At 55.0% G+C, this 26,253-nt stretch overlaps 1 protein-coding gene across 2 annotated transcripts; it reads left to right on the forward strand.

Annotated features, from left to right (window-relative positions):
- The first annotated feature begins 687 nt into the window (after positions 1 to 687).
- CA4 (carbonic anhydrase 4) lies at positions 688 to 8,688 on the forward strand. Of its 2 annotated transcripts, XM_057716275.1 has the most exons (8): positions 688 to 858; positions 5,074 to 5,127; positions 6,177 to 6,332; positions 7,040 to 7,185; positions 7,303 to 7,401; positions 7,671 to 7,734; positions 7,870 to 8,036; positions 8,424 to 8,688. In XM_057716275.1, exons 1-8 carry the CDS (start codon positions 801 to 803, stop codon positions 8,616 to 8,618), a joined length of 939 nt encoding a protein of 312 aa, XP_057572258.1. In that variant the 5' UTR covers positions 688 to 800; the 3' UTR covers positions 8,619 to 8,688. The 2 variants fall into 2 exon arrangements, with proteins under 2 accessions (XP_057572258.1, XP_057572259.1); XM_057716276.1 differs by lacking the exon at positions 5,074 to 5,127.
- The last annotated feature ends 17,565 nt before the right edge of the window (positions 8,689 to 26,253 follow it).

The raw sequence follows: 26,253 nt of genomic DNA on the forward strand, positions 1-26,253 counted from the left end.
CGCCGGGTCTTAGCTGCGGCATGCGGGATCTAGTTCGCTGACTAGATGGAACCCGGGCCCCCTGCATTGGGAGCGCGGAGTCCTAGCAACTGGACCCACTAGGGAAGTCCCTCGGTTGCTTAAAAATTAAGTTTGGAGCAGCCTGGGAGGGAACAGAAAAAGAGATAAGACCCAGAGAATCAGCGGTGACTGCCTGAGAGAGAGAAGCAAGCCCTCTTTCTGGGAACACCGGATTCAAGAAACGCCATCGCACATCCCTCAACTCCGCCATCCCCCCGAGGCTACCTGCACTCCCCCACCCCCACCCCCAGCCCATTCCGAGGGCCCCGCGGGCTGCTCCCGAGGCGAGAGGGCTGCGCAGGGGTCCATGCCAAAATGATCCAACGCAGCAATCCGAGGCCCCCACCCATGTGTGGATCAAGTACCTGGCGATGTCGCTACCCTGGTCCCAAACCGGAGACCAGGTGTGGGATGGGGGGAGGAGCGAGGGAGGCGGGCGCCGCCTCTGAGCTGGAGGACACGGGTGGCTGAGGGGCCCTTGCGTACCGGTGGCAAGGTGACCCCGCGGTGGGGGCTGGGGGAGCGCCACCGTGGGGAGCGGAGGCTCTCAGATGAGGGACAGGGGAGGGGAGGCCCCGCCAGGGGGAGGAGCCGCTCCCCGCGTCCTGCTGTCGAGGCTCCCTCCCGTCGCGGCTCCGCTATAAAAGCCGGGTCGGCATGTCCGCGGCACCCCCGGCGGCCTCCTCCGTGCGCGACCCCCGGCTCGGCGGCGTCTCCGTGGCCCCTCGGCGCTGCGCAGGATGCGGCTGCTGCTGGCGCTCCTGGTCCTCGCCGCCGCCCCGCCCTGGGCCCGCGCAGGTGAACCAGGGCTTCCGCCCCGGGGCTCCTCGGCGGCCCCTCCGTGGCCCCTGGGCGCTGCGGCCCCGCGCCCCTCGCCGAGGCTGCGCCCGCGGGTGATGGGGCGGCGCGTGCGGCGGGGGCGGCGAGGCGCGGGCAGCGGGGCGGGGGCGCGGCGGCGGCGCGCGGGGCCCGCGGTCCTCCGCCGCGCGCCGTGCGGGCCCGGGGCAGGGATGCGTCTCTGAGCCGCCTCGGCTCACGCCTCCGTTTCTCAGCCTTTCTGGCGTGTCACGTCCTTTCTGGTGCTCCTCCGTCGGTCGTCCGTCCCGCGGGGGCTCGGTGCTTGGCGGCTGCCCCCCGGCCCGGAGCAAGGGCAACAAATTGGGTGCGGTGGGGCCCTGGCATCCCCGCTTCCCAGGGCCCGGACGCTGCCAGCACCCCTCACCTCCAGCCTGGCGAGGGGCATCCGGAGATCTGAGGTCCCGGACAAGCCGGTCTTTCCGGCCAGGGTGATTTTCGTTTACAGATTAATGGTGAAGCCGAGCTCTTAATTATTCGCCTAGCTGGGAGGTGGCAGGAAAGGTGTGTTAATATTTGATAAGGAGCTGAAGGTGCCTCCAACCGTCTGGGCACGCGGATCCGATCTGGCACTTTGTCTGCGACCCCACGGGGAGCCATCTCCTTGGAAAGAGGCCCCCATCTGCCAGTCCCCATCTCAACTACTCCTCCGATGGTCCTTGGGGTCCACCTGGCCGAATCTCTCTAAAGCTAGATGGTCCTCACTTGGAGTCATGGGAGGGCTGAGGGTGCCCTCAGCAGCAGAGAGTGTGTGCCTCTCGCAGGAGAGCCTCAGCTGGCCCGTGGTGAGGTATGAGGAGCAACTGGCAGCAGCTCCCGGCCTCTTCTTAGCAGAGGAGAAAAGAGGAAAGAGAAAATGCAGGATGTGAACGTTTTCATATGTAGGGCTGGAGGTTTGAAACCTACTTAAGCCACTGGGCTTACAGAAAGAGAAATGCTTTGCAATTAATGTGGCTGCTTTGTAGCTGTGTGGCCTTTGGTAAGTCGCTTCCCTCCTTGGTAAGTCAGTTTCCTCCTTGGGTAAGTCAGTTTCCTCACTTACAAAACAGAGTAATTCTGACTTCAGGTATTTTTCTAAGAATTCAAAGAAGATAATGGGTGTACGTGCTTAGTGCCATGCCTGTGTGGCGCACGGTAGGCACTCCCTAGCTGCCTGGCTGTGACAGCTCTACCACTGGCCTGGGCGCAGCCAGCCAGGCATCTCTCTCTGCCGCCCCCTCACACAAGCTGTGCTCCCGGTGAGCGGTGAGCCCTGGGGCTTTCTGACCCGGAGCTGCCGAGGGTCCTGCTTTCTCTCTCATTTCATCTCCTAGGGACATTGAGGCTGGAGAGTGACCAGGCCCTCCCCAGAGCCATGAGAGAGGAGGGGAGAGGGTCACAGGCCCCTTCAGCGTCCCAGGCCTGGCCAGGAGCTGTTGAGACTTTGCCCGGGGCATATTTAGGTTTTGCTGAGCTGTTTTTCAGGATTCCTCCCTCCCCCTGGAGTGGGAGGGTGGGGTGAACAAGGTCCACCAAGAGAACTTTTTCAGTCGTCTCTAAAGCAGGGGGGCTGGGGTGGTGGGTCCGTCAAGGGTGGGGGACAGTGGCTGGGTGACTGGCAGTGGTTGTCCGTTCTCTCGCTCCATCTCTGGTCAGGGCAGATGGACTAGGCAGAATCCCAAGCTTGTTGCCAAGACCTGTGGGTAGCTCCTCTCCTTCCCAGCCCTCTAGGAAGTGGCCTGAGACAGCGGGCTGGTAATTATCTGTACAGGCTGCCCTTTCATGAGCCAGTACAGGAACCGGAGCTGGTCTGTGACCTCACCACCTCTTGCCTAAAAACCAGGCCCTACCTTCAGTCTTCAGGTATAGACCTGACCCCCTGCCTTGGCCTCATCGACATCACGTTTTCCTGGCTTCTGCTTCCCGAAGAGGATAGTTACAAGGGCATTCAATCAAGCAGGTCAGAAGTCTCTGTGATTAAGACAGTGGATCAGAGGTCACCATTACAACCCTAGGAGCTGTAGCCAGAAGCAGGGAAGAGCAAATTCCTAAGAAAAGCTCAGCCTGGACCAGATGGGCTCCAGGGAGGCTGACGGAGCTTCCACCCACCAGAGCTGGCTCCTGAGGATTCCAGCTCAAGCCAGGCTTCCCCTGAAACAGCTTCCCTCCGGGTCTCAGTCACGAGGAGGGGCCAGCTCCACCTCAGAGGCGCCTTCTGCCTTCAGGACCTCTGAGAGGTGGAGACACAGGAGCCTTTCACGGATGCAAATGACCTCCCATCCAGTGCGTCCTCAGACACTGACCCTGGGAGATCGGAGGCAGCCCCTTCTGCCTGAGGAAGGGGGGAAGAAAGTGGGCTCAGAAAAGTTAATGAACTCTCCTGCAGAGAATAAGCAAGAGTCAGAGCTAGGACTGGAGGCTGGGTGATGGACTCTGGCCTCAGCGCTCTGCCCACATGCAGAGGGGCCTGGATGGGACGTGGCCACTGCCCTTTGCAGAGCTGACCCTTATCAGGCTTCCTCAGATGCAGCACGTCCCAGGGGCAGCAGAGCCCTGTCCCGGGCAGGGGATGGACAGGCCTGAGGAAGACACTGCAGCGGCTGTCCATCTCTGAAAGAGACTGTGACAGCAAAACAGGAGAAGCATTTGATCCAGAGCTGGGAGACTCAGAAACCCAGGGTGGCTCTGAGGGGCCCGGAGTTGGGGGGTGGTCAGTTTCCTATCGATGCTCTCTCCTGGCTTTCCTCCCATCGCTTACGGAGAGCCTGCCCCTCCCTACCCCATGCCCAGTGCAGGGACCTCAGAGGAGGTGGGTTGGGTGGAGATGGGTGTGCTCAGAGGCCTTAGCTCAGGCTGAGCAGGAAGCTCTGATTTTCTTAGGAATTTCCTCTCCCCTGAGCTCTTTCCAGCTCACTTCATTTCTCTCCTCTCCACCCCTCCTCGACTTTGGCCATCTGTGCCCTGACAGGAGGTTGAGGAGGGGAGGGAGGGAGGGAGGCAAGGAGAAGGGAAGGACTCGTCAGGGACTTGACTAAATTCCAAGCTCCTGAGAACACTCTCTACCACCTCTCATTTAATCCTCCCCACAGTCCTATGAGGTGGGTGATATGAATTCCATTTTACAGATGGCAAAACGAAGGCTCAGAGAGATTGAGTGACGTGTCCCTAAACCCACAGCTCCGAAGTGGCCCAGCTAGAATCCCAGCTCTGATCAAATGCTTTGTCCACCCTGCTGGCACAGCCTTTTTTTTTTTTAAATTAATAGACTAATTTTAGAGCAGTTTCAGGTTTACAGAAACACTGTGCAGAAAGCACAGAGGAGAGGGTTCCCATGTGCACAGTTTGCCTGTTGTCAACATCTTGCATTAGTGCACTAAGTCCGTGATGCAGCCTTTTTTCAGAGATGCTGGTTCTCCTGTCCTGAGGCAGAGTGGGGGATTGGAAGGCAAGTCTGTCTAGTCCCAAACACCACGATGGCGGGTTGGAAGGACAGGGGAAAAGGCCTAGCTGCTTTCATCCCTGCAGGACTGTGAGAGTTTAGCCAAGAATGGGTCTTAATAGCACAAGAGGGTGTGTTCCGGGGAGGGACTAGCCTAATCTTCCCCATCATCCCATCAACTCTGGGAAAGCAGCCAGGCTGGAGGTGGCTGTATTGTCCTGGAGGGGGTGGGCATGGGCCCTAATCCTCCTCTTCCCCTCTCCCCGGAGCCTCCCTTCCAGGTTTGAAGTGGGGGATGCAAGGAGGGAGGGGAAGGCTGAGGACCAATAGGTGGAGAGTATCCAGGCTAGCTCCTGGGGAGAGCTGACGGGCCTTGGAGGGCTGCTGGCTGTCTGGCCTGCCCTGAGGACAGTGCCCTGGACAAGAGGACCAGTGGATCAGTTGTGGGTCAGGGACATCTGGGGCCTGGCAGCTTCAACCACCTCCTTCTCTATCCCTACCTTTCCTTCTTAAGCCTCCTTCCCCTGGGCCCTCTGTCCCCCCAGGATGGGATCCCAGCTACGCTCCATCCCATCCCAAGCTGGAGTCTGACTCCAGTGATAGTCCCAGCCTCTGATCCACTGTATACACACAGTTGTTTGTGTGTACGCAGTTCGCCGGCACTCATAGCGATGTGTGTGTACACAGATACACTGACATGCACCTGCACAGGCCTCACATCCTTCCTGTCTCTGTTCCAGAGTCACACTGGTGCTACCAGCGTCAAGTCAAGCCCTCCAACTACACCTGCTTGGGTAAGTGCAGCGAGCCTTGTGGTAGGGACCCTCCAGGTTGAAATGGAGATCCCAGGAGGGTGGGAAGGATGAGGGCTGATGGTGGCCCCAGTCACATATCAGCTCCTAACACACACACACACACACACACACACACACACACACACACACACACACACACACACACACACACACACACACACTCTCTTGGTGCTCAAGGAACAGGGAACGTAGAGTGACCTGAGTTTTCCCTGGGACCTCCTGTCATCATCTCTGACACCGAGAGTCAGCCCTCCAGTCCGCTGAAATAAATCTGGAGCAGCATCAAAGGAAGAAATACATGTTGCTCCTTCTCATAACCAAATGGAGAGTTGATTCTGTTCCAGCGACACCCCTGCATGTGGACCTGGGAGGTGGTTCTTTGCACTTTTTCAAACACTGCCTGGTTTTCTGCAATCTGTATTCCTCCCACCACTGCTGTTTTGGTGATAGGACAGCGCTCCACCCCCCTGGCCCTGGCCCCCTCCCACTAGTGTCAAAGGTCCCTGGTGCAGGGAGTCAGGCTCCCCGGGGCTCCTTCCCTGCCTCCCAGTGCTCAGATAAGGCTTAGTGTCACATCGCGGGGTCCTTTCACAAGTGGCCCTTCCAGGGGACTCCACAGCTTCCGTGCACTCTCCCATCCCTCTCCTTTGAACTTCCGAACCCCCAGGAAGCAGGTTATCACGGTGTTCTCCTTTCACAGCCCAGCATCGGAGGTGGTCCCCTACCCCACAGCTCACAGCCTAGTGCCACCCCATCCCACACCACGCCTTGCTGGCTTTGTGAGAGAGAGAGAGAGAGAGAGAGAGAGAGTGTGTGTGTGTGTGTGTGTGTGTGTGTGTGTGTGTGTGTGTGTGTGTGTGTGTGTGTGAGGAGGAAGGCAGGTGAGGGCAGAGCTCTGTGCTGGGGGGATGCCCAGCCACCTGGAGACCTTGCTGCTTTGAGCTGGGCCTGACTTGAGTGGGGCGGAGGACGCCACACCCCGGTGCCAGGCGCCCCTGACTTCCAGCCCACGCTCCCTCCCTGCTCAGGGCCGGACCAGTGGGGTGACAGCTGCCAGGAGGACCGCCAGTCCCCCATCAACATCGCCACTGCCAAGACAAAGCTGGACCCAAACCTGGGACCCTTCTCCTTCTCCGGCTACGACAAGAAGCAGAAGTGGGTGGTGCAAAACAACGGGCACTCAGGTAGGTCTCAGGTGCACGGGATGCAGGCCCCAAGCAGCGGGGGCACCCAGTCCCGGGACCCGAAGACTGGAGGGCCGCGATCCTCCTGGGAGGGTGCCCTGGGAGGTCCACTTTTGCTGAGGAGAGGTTGAGAAGCCCTGAGAGGTGGACTTTGGAAAGGTGGGAACACTCCCGCAGTATTTTCTATCCTGTATCAGGGCAATCTGGGGCAGGGGAGGGGACAGGTTCTAGGAAGAAGGAACAGCATGTGCAAAGGCACAGAGGCATGAAACAGCCTGGGGTGTTCAAAGGGTGGTGTGTGGCCCCATGTGCACGGAGGACAGAGTGAAGCCAGGAGGGGCCAGAGCCAGCACAGGGTCAGTCCGGCCGGGCCTGGGGCAAGTCGGCCAGGGCTGAGGAGTTTGGACGTGGCCCGGGAACAGTGGGGCACCATGCATGGAGCGGGTTGAAGCAGGGGCGGGACCAGGCTGAGATGTGTGTCTGGGCAGTGGGGGGTGTGCAGAGGGAGAGGCAGACAGGGACACCAGCGAGGGGGCCATGGAAGGTCCAGGGTTGTACCACTTGTCCTGTCCCTTCAGGCCCAGGACCGTAGCCTGTGAGGGGTGGGAGACAGGAGAGAAGGTCGTGCCTGGGTGGAGCTGGATGAGGGGGCTGGGAGGAGCTGGGGAGGTGGGTGCCAGGACTCTGCCCCCTCCTGTGCCCTCCAGTGATGGTGCTGCTGGGGGATGAGGCCTCGATTGCTGGAGGAGGACTGACCACCCGGTATCGGGCCAAGCAGCTGCACCTGCACTGGTCTCAGGTGCTGGATCAGGGCTCAGAGCACAGCTTCGACGGAGATCGCTTTGCCATGGAGGTGAGGGACCTCTTCCCTGGTGGGTGCCTTGGCTGGGTTCTGGGTATACTTGCCTTGGACAAGAAGGAAGGTCCAAGCACCCTGACAGGTTCTCTCTCCACCCCTCTCACCCCTTAGATGCACATAGTACATGAGAAAGAAAAGGGGACATCGGGGAACGTGAATGAGAGCCCGAACTCCGAAGATGAGATCGCAGTGCTGGCCTTCATGGTGGAGGTGGGGCCGCCACCCCTCCGGGTCAGAGGGGCCGCTTCTTAGGTTCCAGGGACCTGGGATCCCAGCCAGGCAGGAGGGGGCGAGGGAGGTTCTGACGTCCCCTCTGTGTCTCAGTGACTTGTACACCCCCATGTGGGGAGCCCCGGAGCCTCCGAGGGCCTCAGTCCCGGAAGCTGCGTACCCACCCCACCCCAGACGGGGAGAATGAACTGGTGGTCACCACCGGTTCCCCACAAGCCTCTCGCAAGCCCCCTTCCCTCCTGTTCCAGGCTGGACCCACGAACGTTAACTTCCAGCCCCTGGTGCAGGCGCTGTCTGCCATCCCCACACCCGGTGAGTGAGGATGGCGGGGGCTGGAGGAGGGGAGCGGAGAAGACGTCTTCCTACAAAAGAAGGCCCGGATGATGTGGGGGTGGGGCCTGAACTCTCAGAGTGAGATGTGGGGGGGGGGCACCCCTGTCTTCCCAGATACGAACACCACACTGAAAGACAGCGTCAGCCTCTTCGACCTGATCCCCAAGGAGGAGAAACTGAAGCACTACTTCCGCTACCTGGGCTCGCTCACCACGCCAGGCTGTGACCAGAAGGTGGTCTGGACCGTGTTTCAGGAGCCCATCCAGCTCCAGGAGAACCAGGTACTCGGGCCCAGCCGAGGGTGCAGCCTCGCCTGCCGGGCTCCCTGGAAACCATCTCTCTGGGGGTGGCCCCGGGCCATCGGGGGCCCAACAAGCCCCCAGGCGAGGCTAATGCGAGCGGAAGCTTCAGAACCACTGTTCTCTGGCAGCGATAGTAAATGCTAATCATAGGCCCTCAAAACCCAGAGCTGTTGGTCCCCTCTGCTTAGGAGGTGAATGGGAGCTGAGCCCCCACGCATGCCAGGCACTTTACATCCCTTATTTTTTATCTCTGCACGAGAACCTGAGAGGGCTCAGAGAGGCCAGGCGACTGGCCTGAGGTCACACAGCGAGGAGTGCAGCTGCACCCGCGTCCTCCTTCCCTGCTGAGCCCTGTGCCTTCCACAGATCCTGCAGTTCTCCCAGGAGCTGTTCTATGACAAGGAGCGGAAAGTGGAAATGACAGACAACGTGAGGCCCGTGCAGCCCCGGGGGCAGCGCCAGGTTTTCAGGTCCAGAGCCCCAGGACGGCTGCTGCCCGTGCCGCTGCCTGCCCTGCTGGCCCCCGTGCTCACCTACCTGGGCGCAGGCTTCCTCCTGTGACGGCTCACTTCTGCACACTTGACCTCTGGTCTCAGGCCTTAAGAGGGCTTGGGCTCTGTCCCTCAGGCTTCCCGGGTTGAACTTCGCTGATGATTAAAATGTGGATATATTTTTAGAGAAACCTTCCTCAAGTCTGTTTTTCTCTTGTGTTTTGTTTTTTTTTTAACAGTTTACTTATTTAATTCATTTACTTTTGGTTGCGTTGGGTCTTCATTGCTGCACGTGGGCTTTGTCTCGTTGTGGCGAGCGGGGGCTGCTCTTTGTGGTGGTGCGCAGTCTTCTCATTGCGGTGGTTTCTCTTGTCGTGGAGCCCCGGGCTCTAGGCACGGGCTTCAGTAGTTGTGGCACGTGGGCTCAGTAGTTGTGGCTCGAGGGCTCTAGAGCACAGGCTCAGTAGTTGTGGCACACACGCTTAGTTGCTCCAGGGCATGTGGGATCTTCCCGGCCCAGGAATCAAACCCCCGTCCCCTGCATTGGCAGCGGATTCTTAACCATTGCGCCACTGGGGAGGTGCTCAAGTCTGTTTTTAGTTCCCACAACTACTGCTGCCCTGTTCCCCTCAACCCACCCCAGGGTGCCAGGGTAGGGACCTTAGGGCCTGGAGATTTCTTCTGAGCAGGCACCCCTCCCACCTTTGTGAATTCCCTTGTCGACACCCCACTTGGAGAGATGCAGAAGAGGCCTCCGAGCTCCAACGCAGCGACAGCTGGAGAAGTTCCAATCTAGCCATTCATTATATAATGGGGGCAGCTGAGGCCCAGAAAGGAGAGGAGGCTGGTGGAGGCCACACAGGGAGGCCACAGCAGAGCTAGCTGAGACCCAGCCGGCGCTTTCTGCCCTGTACTCAGGGTGGAGTCCTGTGTGTGCACACCCTAGGCGGGGTGGGTGGTAGCGTTCATTTCTTTGCCGTGATATTTCTTAAGCATCTATGTTCCAGGCACTGGAGCTATGGCAGGGAATAAGACAGACAAAAATGCCTGTCCCCCTGGAGTTCACAGTGTAGCAGGAGACACTACAAAAAAAGAGATACATTGTACAATGTATCAGAAGGCGGTAAGAGCACTGAGAAAGCTAAACCAGGAAGGGGAGGCGGTCAGGGAAGGCCTCAGTGGGAAGGGGCATCCGTTGGAAGACTTGAAGGAAGCAGGCGGGGAGGCCATCTGGAGGCCAGCAAGTGTTCCTGCATGGGGGGGGGGGGGACAGCAAGGAGTGGAGGGAGGAGGGCGGGAGGGAGAGACGGCGGGAGAGAGAGGAGGGTGGGGAGGAGGAGGGGGGAGAGGGGAGAGGCCGAGGGAGTGGGGTGGGGGGGGTGCAGGGGCTGCAGGGGTGAGGAGCAGTTAGGAGCCTGATGCCGTGTCCAGGAGCTCACGGGTCACAGGTGAATCCAAGGGTCTTTGGCCTTTGAACTTAGGAGCTGTCACTGAAAGCATCCCTCCCCCAGCCCAAGATGGTGTCTCTAAAGGCTTTTTCCTTTCTGGGACCCAAGGAGGGAGTAAGACTAGGAGGCAGAGGTGCAGAGAGGAGGGTCCAGAAAACAGGGAGAAAGAAATAAGGGCCCCCCTGGTGGGTCCCAAGCCAGGCTGGGCCCCGGGAGCCAGGGATTGAGGGGCCCCAGGCTCTAGGACCTCGTCATCCAGGGCAGGGCTGGAGTTTTGGAGGAGCATGAGAGGCGGGGAAGAGGCTGAGAAGGGGCCTTGCTGGGTGGGAGAGGGGCCAGGTCAGCTGGTGAGGGGCCAACCGCTCTGTAACAGGCTTCCCTTCTGGAGGCGATGAGCTTCCCATAGGAAGACACACACACGGGATTCCATTCCCCGATGCCAGAGGTGCTGGCTGGCTGTTGGCCGCTGCAGGGGAGCTGGTTGGAGGAGGTGACCTCTAAGCCTTCTCCCACTCTGGTACCCGCAGAGTCCCTGACCACGCCCAGCGAGGCCTGGGGGGAGGGAGAGGGGCTGCTCCCCCTCCACAGAAGCCTCCCTCTCCCTCTTCTTCCTGGCCGAGAATAAGTACCCCCTCCCTTCTCCGGTGACCACACAGCCAGCCCTGGGGGGTGGGGCGGGGGTGGGTATTACTGTCCCCATGGCAACAGTAGGCAGCCTGTGTCAGCAGGGGGTGTGTGGACTTGAACGTGTGCTCTCTGGTTCCCACACAGCCTGTGGGGGATCTAAGAGCTAAGCTGCGCCCTCCCCCTCCTTCTCTCAGGCTCAGGACTCTCAGAAGTATGAACTGCCCCTCCCCCCCACCCCCACCCTCAAGGCAACATTCAGTGACCAATGTGGCAGCAGAAGCAGGAAGGGGCAGCTGCCTGGGCCTCTCCCACCCGGGGCTGCAGGCACGTGACCCTCCCTGGCACCGCTGACCCCACAGCCATAAATCTGGCCAGTGGGGGCCAGAACAGGCACAGCCTGTCCAGGCTGCGGCACCTGGAGGCCAGAGCAGCTGCGGTCAGCGCTCGCTCGACTCCCGGCAAAGTCACTGCTGGCCGGTCACCCCAGGAGTGGGCAGCCCCCTCTGCTGCCCAGAGGCCGAGGCCAGGGGGCCGTGCGTGTTCCTGAGAGCCTCTCTTCCGAGCGGTTTCGCCCTCCACCCCCTGCAAACCCCTCTTGGAGAAGGGGCTCCAAGCTCCTTGGGCCCTGCAGGCCTGGCTCCGGAGACAGCTCCCCCAGCCCTACTTTCATTCGCCTCTGAGTCCCTGCACTGGGCATAGTGCGCGCGCGCGCGCGCGCGCGCGCGCGCGCACACACACACACACACACACACACACACACACACACACACAGACACACAGACACACAGACACACAGACACACACACACACACACACACAGACACAGACACACATACTCACTCACTCACTCACTCACTCACTCACTCACTCACTCACTCTACACTGCAGCCCTCCAGGCCTGGGGAAGGCTCCGTGGCTGACAGTTTGGGCCACCACCTGACGTCTGTGGTCTCTGATTCTCCCAGCACGGACCCTATGCACGTTTGAATGCCCGCTGGAGCCGCCGTGGGCCTCAGGACGATCCTATAAGGGTGGTACGTCTCCCGTCTCGTGGCACAGATGAGGATGTGAGGCACAGAGAGGGGCAGGGGGGCCTGTCAGAAGCCGGGGTCGTGTCTCTGCATGCTCGGCTCCACGGCCACCTTTCTCTCTGACAGTCCTCTGACCTCTGGACCAGGGGCAGGGTGGGATCTCCACGTGCTGCATCCCTGGGGGGCTGTCTCTGTGGCCCCCTGTTTAGATCTGGCATCTGGGAGGGAGCCAGGGGCTAAAAATACTCCCCATGTGTTTAGATGATTCTTAGAAAATAAACTTCCCCATCTCGGCTCTCAGTTTGCACACTTGCTGGTCCTGCTTCCTGTGGCTCTGATCTGCCAGTGTTGGGGGGGTAAGGGAAACTGGGGGGGGGTGCGGGGTGGGAGGGGGTGGTGGAGTAGGGGGTCCGTAGGGGCCCAGAGTCAAGGGTAGTGGTGGTAGTGGACGTGCACGGACGCACGTGTAAGTGTAAGGGCTGCCGTGTCACAAAACTCCGGGGGCCGCCTGTACGGAGACCACATTACGAACGGTGCCCTAGTGTGGTGGGCCCAGGGGCTCCGTGCTTCTGAGTGGGTTAGGGGTGGGAAGAGACAAGGAAGCTGGTAATCTGGCAGGGATGGAGATGTGGCTTCCCTGCTCTGGGCCTCAGTTTATCTCCCTGCAAAATGGGCTAAGCTCGGCCCTTCTATCTAACTGGGCCTAGCCGTCCTCAGGCTCCTGGTGGTGACCTTGGGAGGAAGGCCAGGCCCGCGTCTGTGGGTGGGACGCTGCTCCTGCACCTTGCCTTACAGGAGTTCTAGCGTCTCTGTTTGTTTATCTGAATAGGGACAAAGGCACTATCTCCTCTGGGGACCAAGGACATGTTCCTGGCCAGCCTGCGCCCAGGGAGGGGCTTCCTTTGGAGGGAGTGACAGGACAGACAAGTCACAAGCCAGTTCCTTCCTCAGAGCCCTAGTCCCAGCTGAGACTGGGCTCATATTCCAAGTGTTGGCTGCTGCAAAGCCTGGGAGGGTGGGGAGAGGCACAGGGCCTGGGACAGGAACGTGGTTACGTTTTGGAACAAGAGTTTTCTTTCAAGATTGAGTCTTTCAACAAACACTATTATTTCCTCTGTATCAGAGGCTGATGATTCAGGGAGAAAAAGCCCTGTCTGTGCCTTTCCCCCAGGACTCCTGACCAGAGGGCCTGCAAAACACAGGCTGTGAGCAGGGGGTGCAGGCACCCTGGGAGCAGGGGCCCCAGAGCCACACGGGTCTGGGTTTGAGTCCCTTTCCCCCGCTGACTAGCTTGGTGAGGTGACTTTGGTAATTTGAGTCACCATTCTGAGCCTGTTTCCTCATCTGTGAAATGGGGACAGGGATGCTATTTACCTCTTAGGGTTGCTTTAAAGATGAAACAAGTTGCCCAGCCAAGAGGATGTATTCAGTAATTTGTAGTTACTGTTATGATTCTTTTTACTAGAGAAAGAACATTGGAGAATGGGTAAGGCCTACAGACGGGGAAAAACTGGATGCCTCCGGGGTGGAAGTAGGCAGTAGTGGGCGGAAGTTGGAATTCTGAGGAGTGATGTACTGGTTCGCTTCTGGGGCCAGCAGCGGATGTGTGGTGGGGTAGCAGTGCTGTTTCGAGCCAAAGGAGAACCCCCTCCCCCCCCCCCCACACACACACGGGGCCAGGCCTCTCTGCTCAGACACTCAGGCACATCCCCCCAGCCCTCCACCCCACCCCACCCATACACAGAGCAGCCCACTGAGCCAGACCTCCCCACTGGACCTTTGCCTGGCGTTGCCTAGGGACACTCAGGACTTCATCAGCAGGAGACAAGGGTCCAGGCTGCCTGCAGCTCTCCTGTCCCTGCTTCGTTAGGTGGGGTCAGGGTGGCAATCTGCTTTCCTGCTGTGGGATTGACTTTCCTGCTGTGGGACTGACTGGGCTGGGGACCAGGTTCCCATTTCACCTTCCTCCAGCCCTTGCCCTCCCTCTTCCCAAGGAGCCCCACGCGCCCCCTGCTGCCTCCCTCTCTCCAGCACCAGCTCCGTCCCTGCTGTCTGCCAGGGGGCATCTCCTATCCGCATTTGCTGCAGGCATCCCCCAGCACATGGTCTGTACGCACCTAGGGTTGCCGGACGTTATAAACAACAAATAAACAGATAGACAGCAAGTAAACTTTAGTATACGTATATCCCTCCCAAGTTGCGTGGGGCACACTTACACGAAAACATTATCTGTTGTTTACCTGAGATTTAATTGCACTGAGGGTTGTGTATTTGGATTTGCTGGGTCTGTTGGCCCTACCCTCATCCCACCTACCCCAGGGAAACTGAGGCCAAGAGAGAAGGGTGGGCAAAAGAAGGGACCGGAGGCTGAGACCACGACCCTTCCTCCTCCTGGCCCTCCTCCCTCTCCCTCCGCCTGGCCACACCTCCCAGGAACTGCTAGCAGACTCATCAGTGGGTTTTGCCTCCCGGAATAGGTGATTCCGGTTTATGGGGCTGCCCGTGGGCAGGGCCGCTGGGCCCGCCTCAGAAGGGCGATGGAGCAAGCCCTTCTGCCAGTGGATTTCCTCCGCACTGTTTTCCAACGAACTGGGAGAGGCCGCTGCCAAGGAAACCTCTTTATCTGCCTCTCCTGGTCTCCCCCAGAGCCCCCCTTGCTGCCCTGGACATGCCAGGGCTCCCTTCCTGCAGCCTGGCTCCTGCCCATGAATCCCAGCCGCCTCTTGCGGAAGAGAGCCCTCAGGCAGCGCCTGGCTGCCGTCTGGGGTGGGGTCTGAAGGGGCCTGAGGCCAGGGTTTTGTTTATAAACTGAGGAAAGACTCACGAGGTGCAGGACCCCGTCGGGGCTGGAATGCCCGGCCACATCACAGCATGGGGTGCAGGCAGGGAAGGAGCCAGACACCAGCACACAGCTGAGTCCGCTGGTTCAAATTAGATGCCCTTTCTCTGACTCCTTTCACCTTGTAATCGCCTCATCTGTGTACCTTTAGCTCTCACTGTTTGCACTCCTGCTGTTATGCCAGGCCCTTGGTAAGGTACTTTACACCTATTATCTCATTTCATCCTGACAGCAACCTTTAGAACCACAAGCTCCCACTGGAGCAACTGCTTCAGGACAGCGGGGATTTTGTCTCTTTTTGTTTCCTGTTCCCTGTGATTGATGCACAGCTCAGAGTCTCCTTCAAGGAACAGTGTGTTTCAGCTCTGGGTGCCGTGGCGTGAGGACAGCTTCATCTGTTGGCCCATCCAGGAGGGGGAGGCCTCTTTGCTCAAGAGGCCTCTCACTCCTCTCTGCAGACCCCCAGCCATTGACTGACCAATGGGGGTGTGGGGGGAGGGAGAAAGGGGAGGAAGGGCCAGCCCCATTTAGGGTGACCCCAAAGGGCTGTTCCAGCATCAGAGCTCTTGGTGGGGCCAGTCGAGGTTAGCCCTGGGCCTGTGTGACTGCTTTGTTTCTCTCTCTTCCCAGTCCTGCTTCCGTCCCCTCCCTCGCACAGGTGTTGGTCCTCGAGGCACCCCCGTAGTAAACATCCTGCACACGCAGTGCCACCAGCTCCCCAGGAAGCCAACCCCAGGGACATCAAGCGTCCTGACAGTTCAGAGCACACGAGGGCTCTCAATCAATACTTGCTTGGAAGAACCCTGGGGCAGGACTTGCCTGGTGGTGCAGTGGTTAAGAATCTGCCTACCAATGCAGGGGACACGGGTACGAGCCCTGGTCTGGGAAGATCCCACATGCCACGGAGCAACTAAGCCCGTGCGCCACAACTACTGAGCCTGAGTGCCACAACTACTGAAGCCAGTGCGCCTAGAGCCCATGCTCCGCAACAAAAGAAGCCACTGCAATGAGAAGCCCACATACTGCAACGAAGTGTATCCCCCATTCTCTGCAAGTAGAGAAAGCCCACACACAGCAACTAAGACCCAATGCAGCCAATAAATAAATAAATAAACACATCTATTAAAAAAAAGAAAAAAAAGGACCCTGGGGCAACCATCACTGCTCCTGACGCTACATAAATAACAGTATAATCAGAGCAGCTAACATTTACTCAGCTGAAACTATTTGACATGCTCTCTGTCTCAGTCCTTAGAACGAGCTTTTGAGATGGGCACGTCCTCCACATTCAGATGAAGAGATAGGACCCACATGGGACCCAGGGCTGGCAAGTAGGAGAGCAGTGGTAGGATCTGGACCCAGACAACCTGATACTCAAGCCCACCCTCTTACCATCCCTTTTCGGAAGGAAACCGGGGCTTAGCGAGGTAAAGGGGCTTTTGCCCCTTGCCAGCCAACAAGGGGCCGCCCAGTCCACAAACCCCACAGTCCCTGCTTGAACTGAGTGCTGCTGGCCTGAAAGTGCTTCTCAGGAGTTCTCACTTAGAGGGAAGCTTAGATGTAGAAACCACCAATCCGGCCAGAGATACTGGGGACACGCGCTGTTCCCTAGACCAGGAATGCTCTCCCTGCCCTTCCCCTGCTCGTGGCTTCTCTCATGAGGTCCACACAGCAGCCAAAACCTGACTTAACAGTGGCCCCTTTGTGAAGCCTTCCGCCATCCCTGCTCCCCTCCTTCTCCACCGAGACCCCTTAAGGGAAGACTGGAGGATCCCGTCTGAGCCACTGGAAGATGGAAGTGCCAGGCCAGGGCTGGCCACGCAGGGAGGGGCAGGCAGCAAGTGTTGGCAGGGTGAGTGAATAGAGGGAAAAATGGTAGCAAAGCAGAGAATTCGTGGGCACCGTTCCAGGGCTGGGACTAAATATTTACCTTGCCCCTTGGGCAATCCTGAGAGATAAGCCTGGTTTTCCAAGCTCTATGTATGCAGACTTTCCTTCAGTGATGGACACAATCAGCCTGGTTTTGCTATAGTTTAAACAGCTGTTTCCACATGTGGGGCCTGGGCGTACGAGGCGCTTGATCCTCGGCTTCCGCTGCTTCCCAGCAGCACGCGTACTGCCCAGTGAGTCCGCTTCCCAACCTCGGGCCCGAAGCTGCTTCGCCCCTCCATCCTGCAGGCCTGCCCGGGCTCCACGAGGCTGCAGGTCCAACGGGGGTTTCACGCTAACTGAAGCGGTGGCTTCACGTGCAATCAAGGGTTGAGTCACACCGGGGCTGCTCGGAGGGTCGTGGGACCCTCCAAGGGTCCTGGGTCTACCGCCCGAGTGGCCTCCTGGGAGGCGCCTCTCTTAAGGGAGAGGCGTTGGGTGTGACGTGCTGGGTCCAAGTGAAGTTGTAGGGGCTGGGGGGTGGCGGGTGGGAGTGGAGTTTGCCGTGACATCTGGTGGTCAGCCTCTGGGACGCACATGGGGGTTGTAAGGGGAATGGAAGTGGCCTATGAAAACCAGAAGGGCAGTTTCACCCAAATACTAACGTGGGGGGGGGGGGAGCAGCTCTGCTGTGGGAGCACTCCAGTGGAGTAGAAGGGACCAGTGGGGGACTCCGACCCTGGCGCCCAGGCTGTGAGGGGAGGCCCGGGGGGCGCGGGGCTGGTGTCAGGTGCCGGGTGCCTAAACGGTCAGGAGGAGGCATCCATGTGTAGCTGGGGAGTGGCATTTTTGCAGCGGTAAAAACGAGGTCCAGTGAAACCTGCCTGTTCCGAGAGGGACCTTCCTTGAAGCCCAAGGCTGCTTTGGCCAGGCCAGCACAGCCTGCACGGGAGCTGATTCACAGACGCTGCTGCGTGGAATCTGCTGATGGTTCAAGGAGCGGGATGGGGCTGGTCTGTGCTCTCGACGAGGAAACGTTTTCCTCAACAAACAACCCAGGCAAACAGGATCAGATGAAACGTTTGGTCCGAGCCTCTGCCAGGCGCTGTGGCCACGCTGCCACTTCCGGCGCGTTCCCCGGGCGGGGCAGCAGGCGCTGGGCTTCAACATTTCCTTTCCAATCAGTTCGTGAGTTTAGATTTCCCTTCAAATGTGTACTGCGTATGTCCCCGGAGTCCAAATTAGGCACACTTTCTCCCTCTCTCTCTCCACTCTGCCTCTTTTGACGTATATGAGTTTTGGATTGAGGTTTGACGTTTCTGTATCATCAAAGCGGAGAGATGAGAAAACCAAAGTTGGGCTCGTGAACCCTGGAATAAAAAAGACCATGGGCTGCCTGGCTGGGGGCTCAGCACCGTCACAGCTGAATGGGAGGCAGCTGAGGAGTCAGCCTGCTGTGGGGTTGGCCCGCTACGGCGGCCGGATGGACATGTGGGATTTGGTTTAGAAACCCAGGTTCGTGCGCACAGACACCTGGGCCTAAATGGTCAGGCTCAATTGTTTTCCCTCCCTTCCCAGGAAAGGCCAGGAAGGAAAAGGCCTCAGCTGAAGGGAGGAGGCATTGTCCTTGGTGGGTCAGGCATCTCAGGTAGCCTGTCTGGCAGGGAGCCCGTGGGGAACATGGGATTATCATGGCTTCCGTGGCTGGTGGCTGCCTTCCCGAAACCAGTTCATTCAATCCTGGTCTTTCCCATCCTGCCTCTGGCACGGTCACATCCCTGCTAAATCCCTGATAAGATACTATCAGACGCTCCAAAGTCCAGTTCGGAACTAGTGGCCTTGACCGGCCCTGGAGTCCTTTATTTCTCCCTCCCCGGCCCCACCTCCCCCTTCTACCCCTCTTCCTCTCTCTGTCGGGCTCCTAAAGTCCCTGGGCCTCCAGAGGTGAAGAGAACAAACCTAGGACATCATCTGGTGTCCTTCAAGAGTCACTGCATGGCTATTTGCTCCCGAGAGTTTTTTATCTTCCAGGAAGAGGGGGAGGAGGCAGCTTTCAGGACACCCCCTTTAGGTAAAGTATTAGGTAATAATACTTTGTATTTGCCTAAGTTATCGGTTGTAAATGGGGTTCACGTTCACTTTCTCATCCAGGGATTATCATGATACTGTAATCTCACTGATTCTCTTCCTTCATTTATAAAAAGAGGCGATAAGGCATCCCTTGCAGAGCTGTGGTGAGCATTAAATAATGAACAAAACACACAGAGCTTGGGGTCTGGAAACAGTAAGTGTCTATTCAATGGCTAAGTGCCCTCTTCAATTTTTCTCCCGATTCTCAGTGCAGGGCTATCCTTTATGCCCCATAGTAGGTACTCAATAAATGTTTGATGTATGAGTGATAACCTCTGCCCTCTCCCTTTCCCATCTCTCCCAAAGTGAGAGGATGTTTATTTGTGACTCCAAGCTGCAGGGAGCTCTGCAAACAAGGAGTGGTGGCGGTGACTTTCTCCAGCTGGCACGAAGGCCACAAGCTCCCTGTAGGTGCCATCCCACGGGCTGCTCCAGGGGTCTCTGCAGCGGGGCAGGGAAGGTGAGTGGCCTTCACTCTGGTTGGCTGGCTTTTCCTCCCTGCCCAGCCAGATGTACTGAGAGCAGCAAAATGGCCTTGGAAAGGCCCACCCTGCCGGCACCACAATTTCCAGCAGACCAAGTGAGAATGCTCTCCTGTTGAAATCAGCCAGGACCATGTGGGGTCCTCCTGGGTACAAAAGTCCCTCCGTGCCCCCCATTTCTTTTCTCTTTCTTTCTTTCTTTCTTTCTTTCTTTCTTTCTTTCTTCCTTCCTTCCTTCCTTCCTTTCCTTCCTTCTTCCTTCCTTCCTTTCTTTCTTTCTATCATTTTATTTTTTTTAATTTGTTTATTGGTTACATTGGGTCTTCATTGCTGCATGAAGGCTTTCTCTAGTTGCAGTGAGCAGGGGCTACTCTTTGTTGTGGTGCTGAGGCTTCTCATTGCGGTGGCTTCTCTTGTTGTGGCACACGGGCTCAATAGTTGTGGCTCGAGGGCTCTAGAGCACAGGCTCAATAGTTGTGGCGCACGGGCTTAGTTGCTTCACGACATGTGGGATCTTCCTGGACCAAGGATTGAATCCATGTCCCCTGCATTGGCAGGCGGATTCTTAACCACTGTGCCACCAGGGAAGCCTTCTTTCTTTTTCTTTTCCTTCCTTCCTTTTTAAATTTATTTATTTATTTGTTGGCTGCGTTGGGTCTTCGTTGCTGGACATGGACTTTCTCTGGTTGTGGTGAGCAGGGGGCTACTCTTCATTGTGGTGCATGGGCTCTAGAAACCTGGGCTTCAGTAATTGTGGCATGTGGGCTCATTAATTGTGGCTCATGGGCTCTAGAGTGCAGCCTCAGTAGTTGTGGTGCATGGGCTTAATTGCTCCTTGGCATGTGGGATCTTCCCAGACCAGGAATCGAACCCGTGTCCCCTGCACTGGCAGGCGGATTCTTAATCACTGTGTTACCAGGGAAGCCCCTTTCTTTCCTTCTTCCTTCCTTCCTTTCTTTCTTTCCTCCCTCCCTCCCTTCCTTTTTTCTTTTTTGGCCATGCCACTCAGCTTGTGGGACTTTATTTCCCCAACCAGGGATCGAACTTGGGCCCTCAGCAGTGAAAGTGCAGCGTCCTAGCCACAGGACTGCCAAGGAATTCCCTGTGTTCCCCATTTCTTATTTGTAGAAAAAGGCTGTGGTCTCCTAGGCCTTCCCTGAGTTCCAAAGAGCAGATTCAAGCAGTTACTAATTAGGGAAGTGAGGAAACACCGAAACAAAGGAAAAACAGTCGAGAAACAATTGTGCAGCTATGACACAGAGTCCTAATTCCTCCTGAAGGGATATACATAAAAATTTGACTCATACCTTTGAGTTGTTCTGCAGAAACTAAGACCACATCCGGTGGAGGAAGGTGACTACATGCTGACCACAAACACGTTGACCCCAGGCTAGTTGGAATCAGGTGGTTGATGTTGTCTTGCAAAACTCCACCCTGTGACCTCATCACGCACCAATCAGAGGACTGAGCGAAAGCCGATCACGCACTTCCGAGACTCCCTCCCTTTTCTCTCTAAAAACCTGACGCCCAGGCCAGCCAGTGAAGCGGATCTGAGACAAACCTACGTCTCCATCTTCTCCGCTGCCACCCTCTCTATCAGTAAACCTTTCTCTGCGCCAAATTCCGATATTTTGGTTTGTTTGGCCTCAGCACTGGGCATGTGGATCGGGTTCAACAACACTGTTAGTGGGGACGATTCTCTGGGAGCTCTTCGGGGATCAGCACTGCACCACGACCGACTTTTTTTTTTTTTTTTTGGCCGCTCAGCTCAGTTTGTGCAGTTCCCCCATCAGGGATTGAAGCCAGGGCCACGGTAGTGGCCATGGTTCATCACTGAACCGTCAGGGAATTCCCCGTGATCGACTTTATGAATGTTTTCGTATCCAAGGTGCTTTCTTATTTTTAAAAATATTTTATTTATTTAATTAATTTTTATTATTTTTGGCTGTGTCAGGTCTTAGTTGTGGCATGTGGGATCTTTTGTTGCAGCGCATGGGCTTCTCTAGTTATAGCACGTGGGCTCAGTAGTTGTAGCACACGGGCACAGCATGTGGGATCTTAGTTCTCCAACCAGGGGTTGAACCCGTGTCCCCTGCATTAGAAGGTGGATTCTTTACCGCTGGACCACCAGGGAAGTCCCTCCAAGGTGCTTTATTGAATATCTGATCCAGAGCTCCCAGAGGCTGCTCAAGCAGCATCCCATCCCCAACCCTCACGTCAACCTGAGCAACTCCAACCTCACCTGCTTTAGCTGTAGGTCCTTCAGATAAAATAACAGTTGGAAGAAAGGGTCCTGCCCCAATGTTGTTTCAAAATAAAAGTTGAAGACCACGGACCTCAGGCAAACCCTTTATGACTCACAATGGAATGGAGGCGCAGGGGAGACAAGTGACCTGCCCCAAAGTCATAGAGCCCTGCAAGAAGCAGAGCAACATTGCTTTCTGTGGTGTCACCTAAGATGACGGCCCTGAACTAGCGGCTGGAGCAGCCCTGCCGACCACCGGCATCTCCTGATCCATCCTGGGGTGCTCCCTGCTGATACTCAATATGGAAGGCCCCTCTCTATGACCCCAGGGAGTGCTGGGGGTAGCTATCGGTGCAGAGGATCCTGCCATGAAGAACTGAAGACATCTTCCCCCCGGGGCCCCCAAGGGTCTTGGACGCCACCACCAGCCCGCTCTCCCTCTGGGTTCTCCTCTCCTCCGCTCTCCAGGCCACACTGGGTAGGCTCCTTTCTCTAGCGTGGCTTCCTTCTCTCTTTCCATATCCCTTCCAGTTTTCCTCCTACTTCCTGCCTGGTTCCTTTTTTCTTCTCCCTCCACTTCCTTTGATCTTCTCGGAGCACCTGAAGCCTGGTCTCCACCTGCGTTCCTCTTGGGTTTGTGGTAAAGTCCAAGGCTCATCACCAAGAGACATTTCAGCAGAAGTGGACTGTGTATTTGAAAAAGAAAAAGTTGTTACAGCAAACACAAATTTGTTTGTAATTAAGTGGTCTCAGATTAGTGTGTACTTGACGAAAACCATGTGAAAATGTTTTGCAACCGCACCAAAATACTTGGCAATGTGAAACACTTCTATGAGAATTGGTCTGACCTTGCAAGGCCTTCACAGCATGGTTCCTCCAGCCTGTTATCTTCTGCTATACTCCTCACGCATCTTCAACTCACCTCAAACGGCCTCCACAGCCTCTGGAATGCACCACGCTGGCTCCCTTTTGCTTAGACTGCTACACGGCTCTGCACACTTCTGACAGGAAAATCCTGGTCTTGCTTCACGGCGCAGCGCGTGTCCCTTTTCGGGACACGGTTTTCCCAAAGTCCTCTGCCAACAGCTACTGTCTAACCTTCTTAGCACTTCCTCAGAGACAATGTTATCTACCAATCCTCCTTACATGTGTGTATACGCGTCTCATCTTTCCCTCATTAGACCGGAAGTAGTGATTCAGTCCCCGGGACCCTGGTTCCCCTAGATGACCAATCTGCAGAACAGTGCCAACTGGCTGCAGAAGAATCTCCCCTGAGGAACTCATTAAAATGCAGATTCTTAGACTACTTGGGAGAAGATGATCTCATAAATCTGGGTGTCAACAGGCACAGGCACAGAGCACACACGTAATATGAAAATGTGGGCGGGACTGTGGCATCAGCACATTTAACAAGCCCCTAGTTGATTCTGTTGCTTCTGATGAATTGCCGGGTTGGGAACAGCTGCTCCCAGAGAATCTAGCACAGAGCTCTGCACCTAGAATGTGCTCATGTGTCACTAGCTGTATGCTTCTTGACTGGTAATGAACTTGACCACAACATTATTGTTATGTTGTACCTGTGTTCTGCTGCTCTAAGTGGGGAAAGAATACTATTATTTGAGTACCCAGTAGGTGTCAGGGACGGTGCCTGTTTACATTCATTATCTATTCCTCATAATAACCTTTGAGTAAAGTGGTATTCTCCTTGGGCATGAGAAATCCGAGGGTCTAAAGAACTTGTTTTGGTGCACAGTTGTTGTAATATAGCAAGAGTTAGAATGTGACCCTGACTTAATGGGCTCTAAGTCTGTGACCTTTCTACTTACCAGAGGGCATAAAACTGGTGGCTAGTATCTGGCTTGCAAATAGGTTTTATTTGGACAGTACGTTTTTTGTTTGTTTAAATTTTTATTTATTTATTTATTTGGCTGCGCCGGGTCTTAGTTGCAGCATGTGGGATCTTCCTCGCTGGTGAGGGGTCTTCGTTGTGTGCGGCATGCAGGATCTAGTTCCCGACCAGGGATGGAACTGGGCCCCCTTCATTGGGAGCGCAGTCTTAATCACTGGACCACCAGGGATGTTCCGGGACAGTACATTTATAAATAAAAAACAAAAAAAACCCCGGGCTTCCTAGGTGGCGCAGTGGTTGAGAATCTGCCTGCCAGTGCAGGGGACACGGGTTCAATCCCTGCTCCAGGAAGATCCCACATGCCGCAGAGCAACTAAGCCCATGGGCCACAAGTATTGAGCCTGAGCTTTAGAGCCCATGAGCCACAACTATTGAGCCCCTGTGCTGCAACTACTGAAGCCCAGGTGCCTAGAGCCCAAGCTCTGCAACAAGAGAAGCCACTACAATGAGGAGCCCGCACACCACAACCAAGAGTAGCCCCCATTCACTGCAACTAAAGAAAGCCTGCGCACAGCAAAAAAGACCCAACACAGCCAATAAAATTAATTAATTAAAAAAAAACACCAAACCTGCCAATATTTCTAAATTAGATATTTGGTATAAACATCTGGATTTCTGGCTTCTCTTTAGGGGAAAAAAAAAAAAGGTTTGGTAACACTGGGGCCCACATTCCTGAATGGCAACATATGGAGGCTTTCGATGGACGTGTGCCCTGGAACTCACCATAGTCCCCGCTTTTCCCCATCCTCATCCACAGCTGGAACAGCTTCTCTTACACTCTGTTCCCAATCTGGTCCTTATGGGCCTCTGAGTTTGCAGCTCCTGCACTCTTATTTTACTACCTTGCTTTCCACTGGTAGGAAGTTTGGCAAACCTAAAGGCAGCTTTTTTTTTTTTAAGTTATTTTAAAAATGTTATTTATTTATTTAGGCTGTGTTGGGTTGCTGCACACGGGCTTTCTCTAGTTGTGGCGAGCAGGGGCTACTCTTTTTTTATTTTTTGTTTTTTTTAGAACATTTATTGAGATACAATTGACATAAAATAAACTGCATATATTTAAAGTGTACAATTTGTATTTTTTTTCTTATTAGTAATGTATATATACGGCAATCCCAATCTCCCAATTCATACCCTGCCAATCCCCGCCCCGCTTTCCCTACTTGGTGTCCATGTTTGTTCTCTACATCTGTCTCTATTTCTGCCTTGCAAACTGCTTGATCGATCTGTACCATTTTTCTATGTTCCACATATGTGTCAATATATGATATTTGTTTTTCTTTTTCTGACTCACTTCACTCTGTATGACAGTCTCTAGGTCCATCCATGTCTATACAAATGTCCCAATTGCTGAGTAATATTTTTTTTACAGCTGAGTAATATTTCATTTGTATATATGTACCACATCTTCTTTATCCATTCATCTGTTGATGGACATTTAGGTTGCTTCCATGACCTAGCTATTGTACATAGTGCTGCAGTGAACATTGGGGTGCATGTATCTTTTTGAATTATGGTTTTTTATGGGTATATGAAGGGCTACTCTTTGTTGCAGTGTAAGGGCTTCTCATGGTGGTGGCTTCTCTTTTTGCATAGCACAGGCTCTAGGCACTTGGGCTTCAGTAGCTGCAGCACATGGACTCAGTAGTTGTGACATACAGGCCCTAGAGCGCATGGGCTTCAGTAGTTGTGGTGTGCCGGCTCAGTAGCTGTGGCTCACGGGGCTTAGTTGCTCTGAGGCATGTGGGATCTTCCCGGACCAGGGATCAAAGCCCTGTCCCCTGTGTTGGCAGATGGATTCTTAAGCACTGCGCCACCAGGGAAATCCCCAGCCTCCTTTTATTTCTCTGTCTTGTATGGGTCTCTGATCATAGAGGTAGGTGTGTTTCTGACCTCGTGATTTCCGTACTAAGGAACCTGATGGTACCTCATCAAGGAGAGTTGGGATCTCTTTTCCCTAAGCTGCACATTCTGGCTCTAGCCTAGTAAAATTCTATACTCAACCTTTAAAATAGCTGGGGAAAATGTGGCATTTCATCTACTTGCTCCAATTCAGTGGTATCTATAATTAAGAAAGGAACCCAAAAGTGAGCAATGCCACCAAGTGGAAGAGAGATTCCATGTTGGCCTCAGCCAGAGATGCTGATGACCACTCTCAATTTACAGGGCCGTTCAGGAACCAGAACAGAATGCCTGCCCATCTCCATATGCTATTCCTTTTCAAGCATTTTTTTTTTTTTTTTCATTAAAATATTGTTTATATATTATTTACCTCCTATGTGCCAGGAACAATGTTTGACATACAATGATGAAGATATTCAAGATTGTCCTTTAAAAAGCCAGAGACACAGACTGCACTTTGGAAGCCGTGCTTCATTTTTGATGATTTTTTTGATGCTTTTCTGTTTGTTCGTTTCCTTCAACAAGCTACTATATTGCTGCTGATTCAACACGTTTCATTCTATACATTTTTAATGTGTATTCCTATTCTTTGGAGAATGTGAGCAGAGAGCTGTTAAATTCTTTTCATGCCAGTATTGCAAGGGAATACAAAACCTCCTTGTATAGGACTGAATCTCATGGGGGTAGGATTTCACATTCATTGAGCATTTACCAAGAAACTGTGGCAGGCATTTATATACTTCATTTACTTAATATAAGCCCAAGAGGTAGGTATTCTGATTTTAAAAGTAAATAAATAGGGCTGAAAGTGAAGGACCCAGAACTCGAAATCTTTGACTCTTCTCAACACTGTCCACTGCCTCCCTGGAGACCCCCCAGAACGACAACCAGGGATATATCCCTGGTTTCTCAGCGCCCCCTAGAAATCCAGGATCATCTCAAGGCAATACACAAATAAGAAGTCTGCCTCTTCACCTTATCTCTTAATCTGCATGAAAACTATTGTGAAAACTCCTTCATCAATTCTCAGTTCCAAACCAGCAAGCGACCCTTCTCCCCAACCCCTTTAATGCCTTCCAAATAATTTCCTAGCAGGGATGTGAACCAAATTTAAATCAATTTATCTGGTCACTGCAGGCATCTTGTTCTACCCTCAACATAGCTTCTATTCCCTCAGAGATGAAACCTCCAACTTTATGTCAGGTTGGTGTTATTCAAGTTAGGAG

Source organism: Hippopotamus amphibius, chromosome 17 (genome assembly GCF_030028045.1).
Source record: "Hippopotamus amphibius kiboko isolate mHipAmp2 chromosome 17, mHipAmp2.hap2, whole genome shotgun sequence".
NCBI lineage: Eukaryota > Metazoa > Chordata > Mammalia > Artiodactyla > Hippopotamidae > Hippopotamus > Hippopotamus amphibius.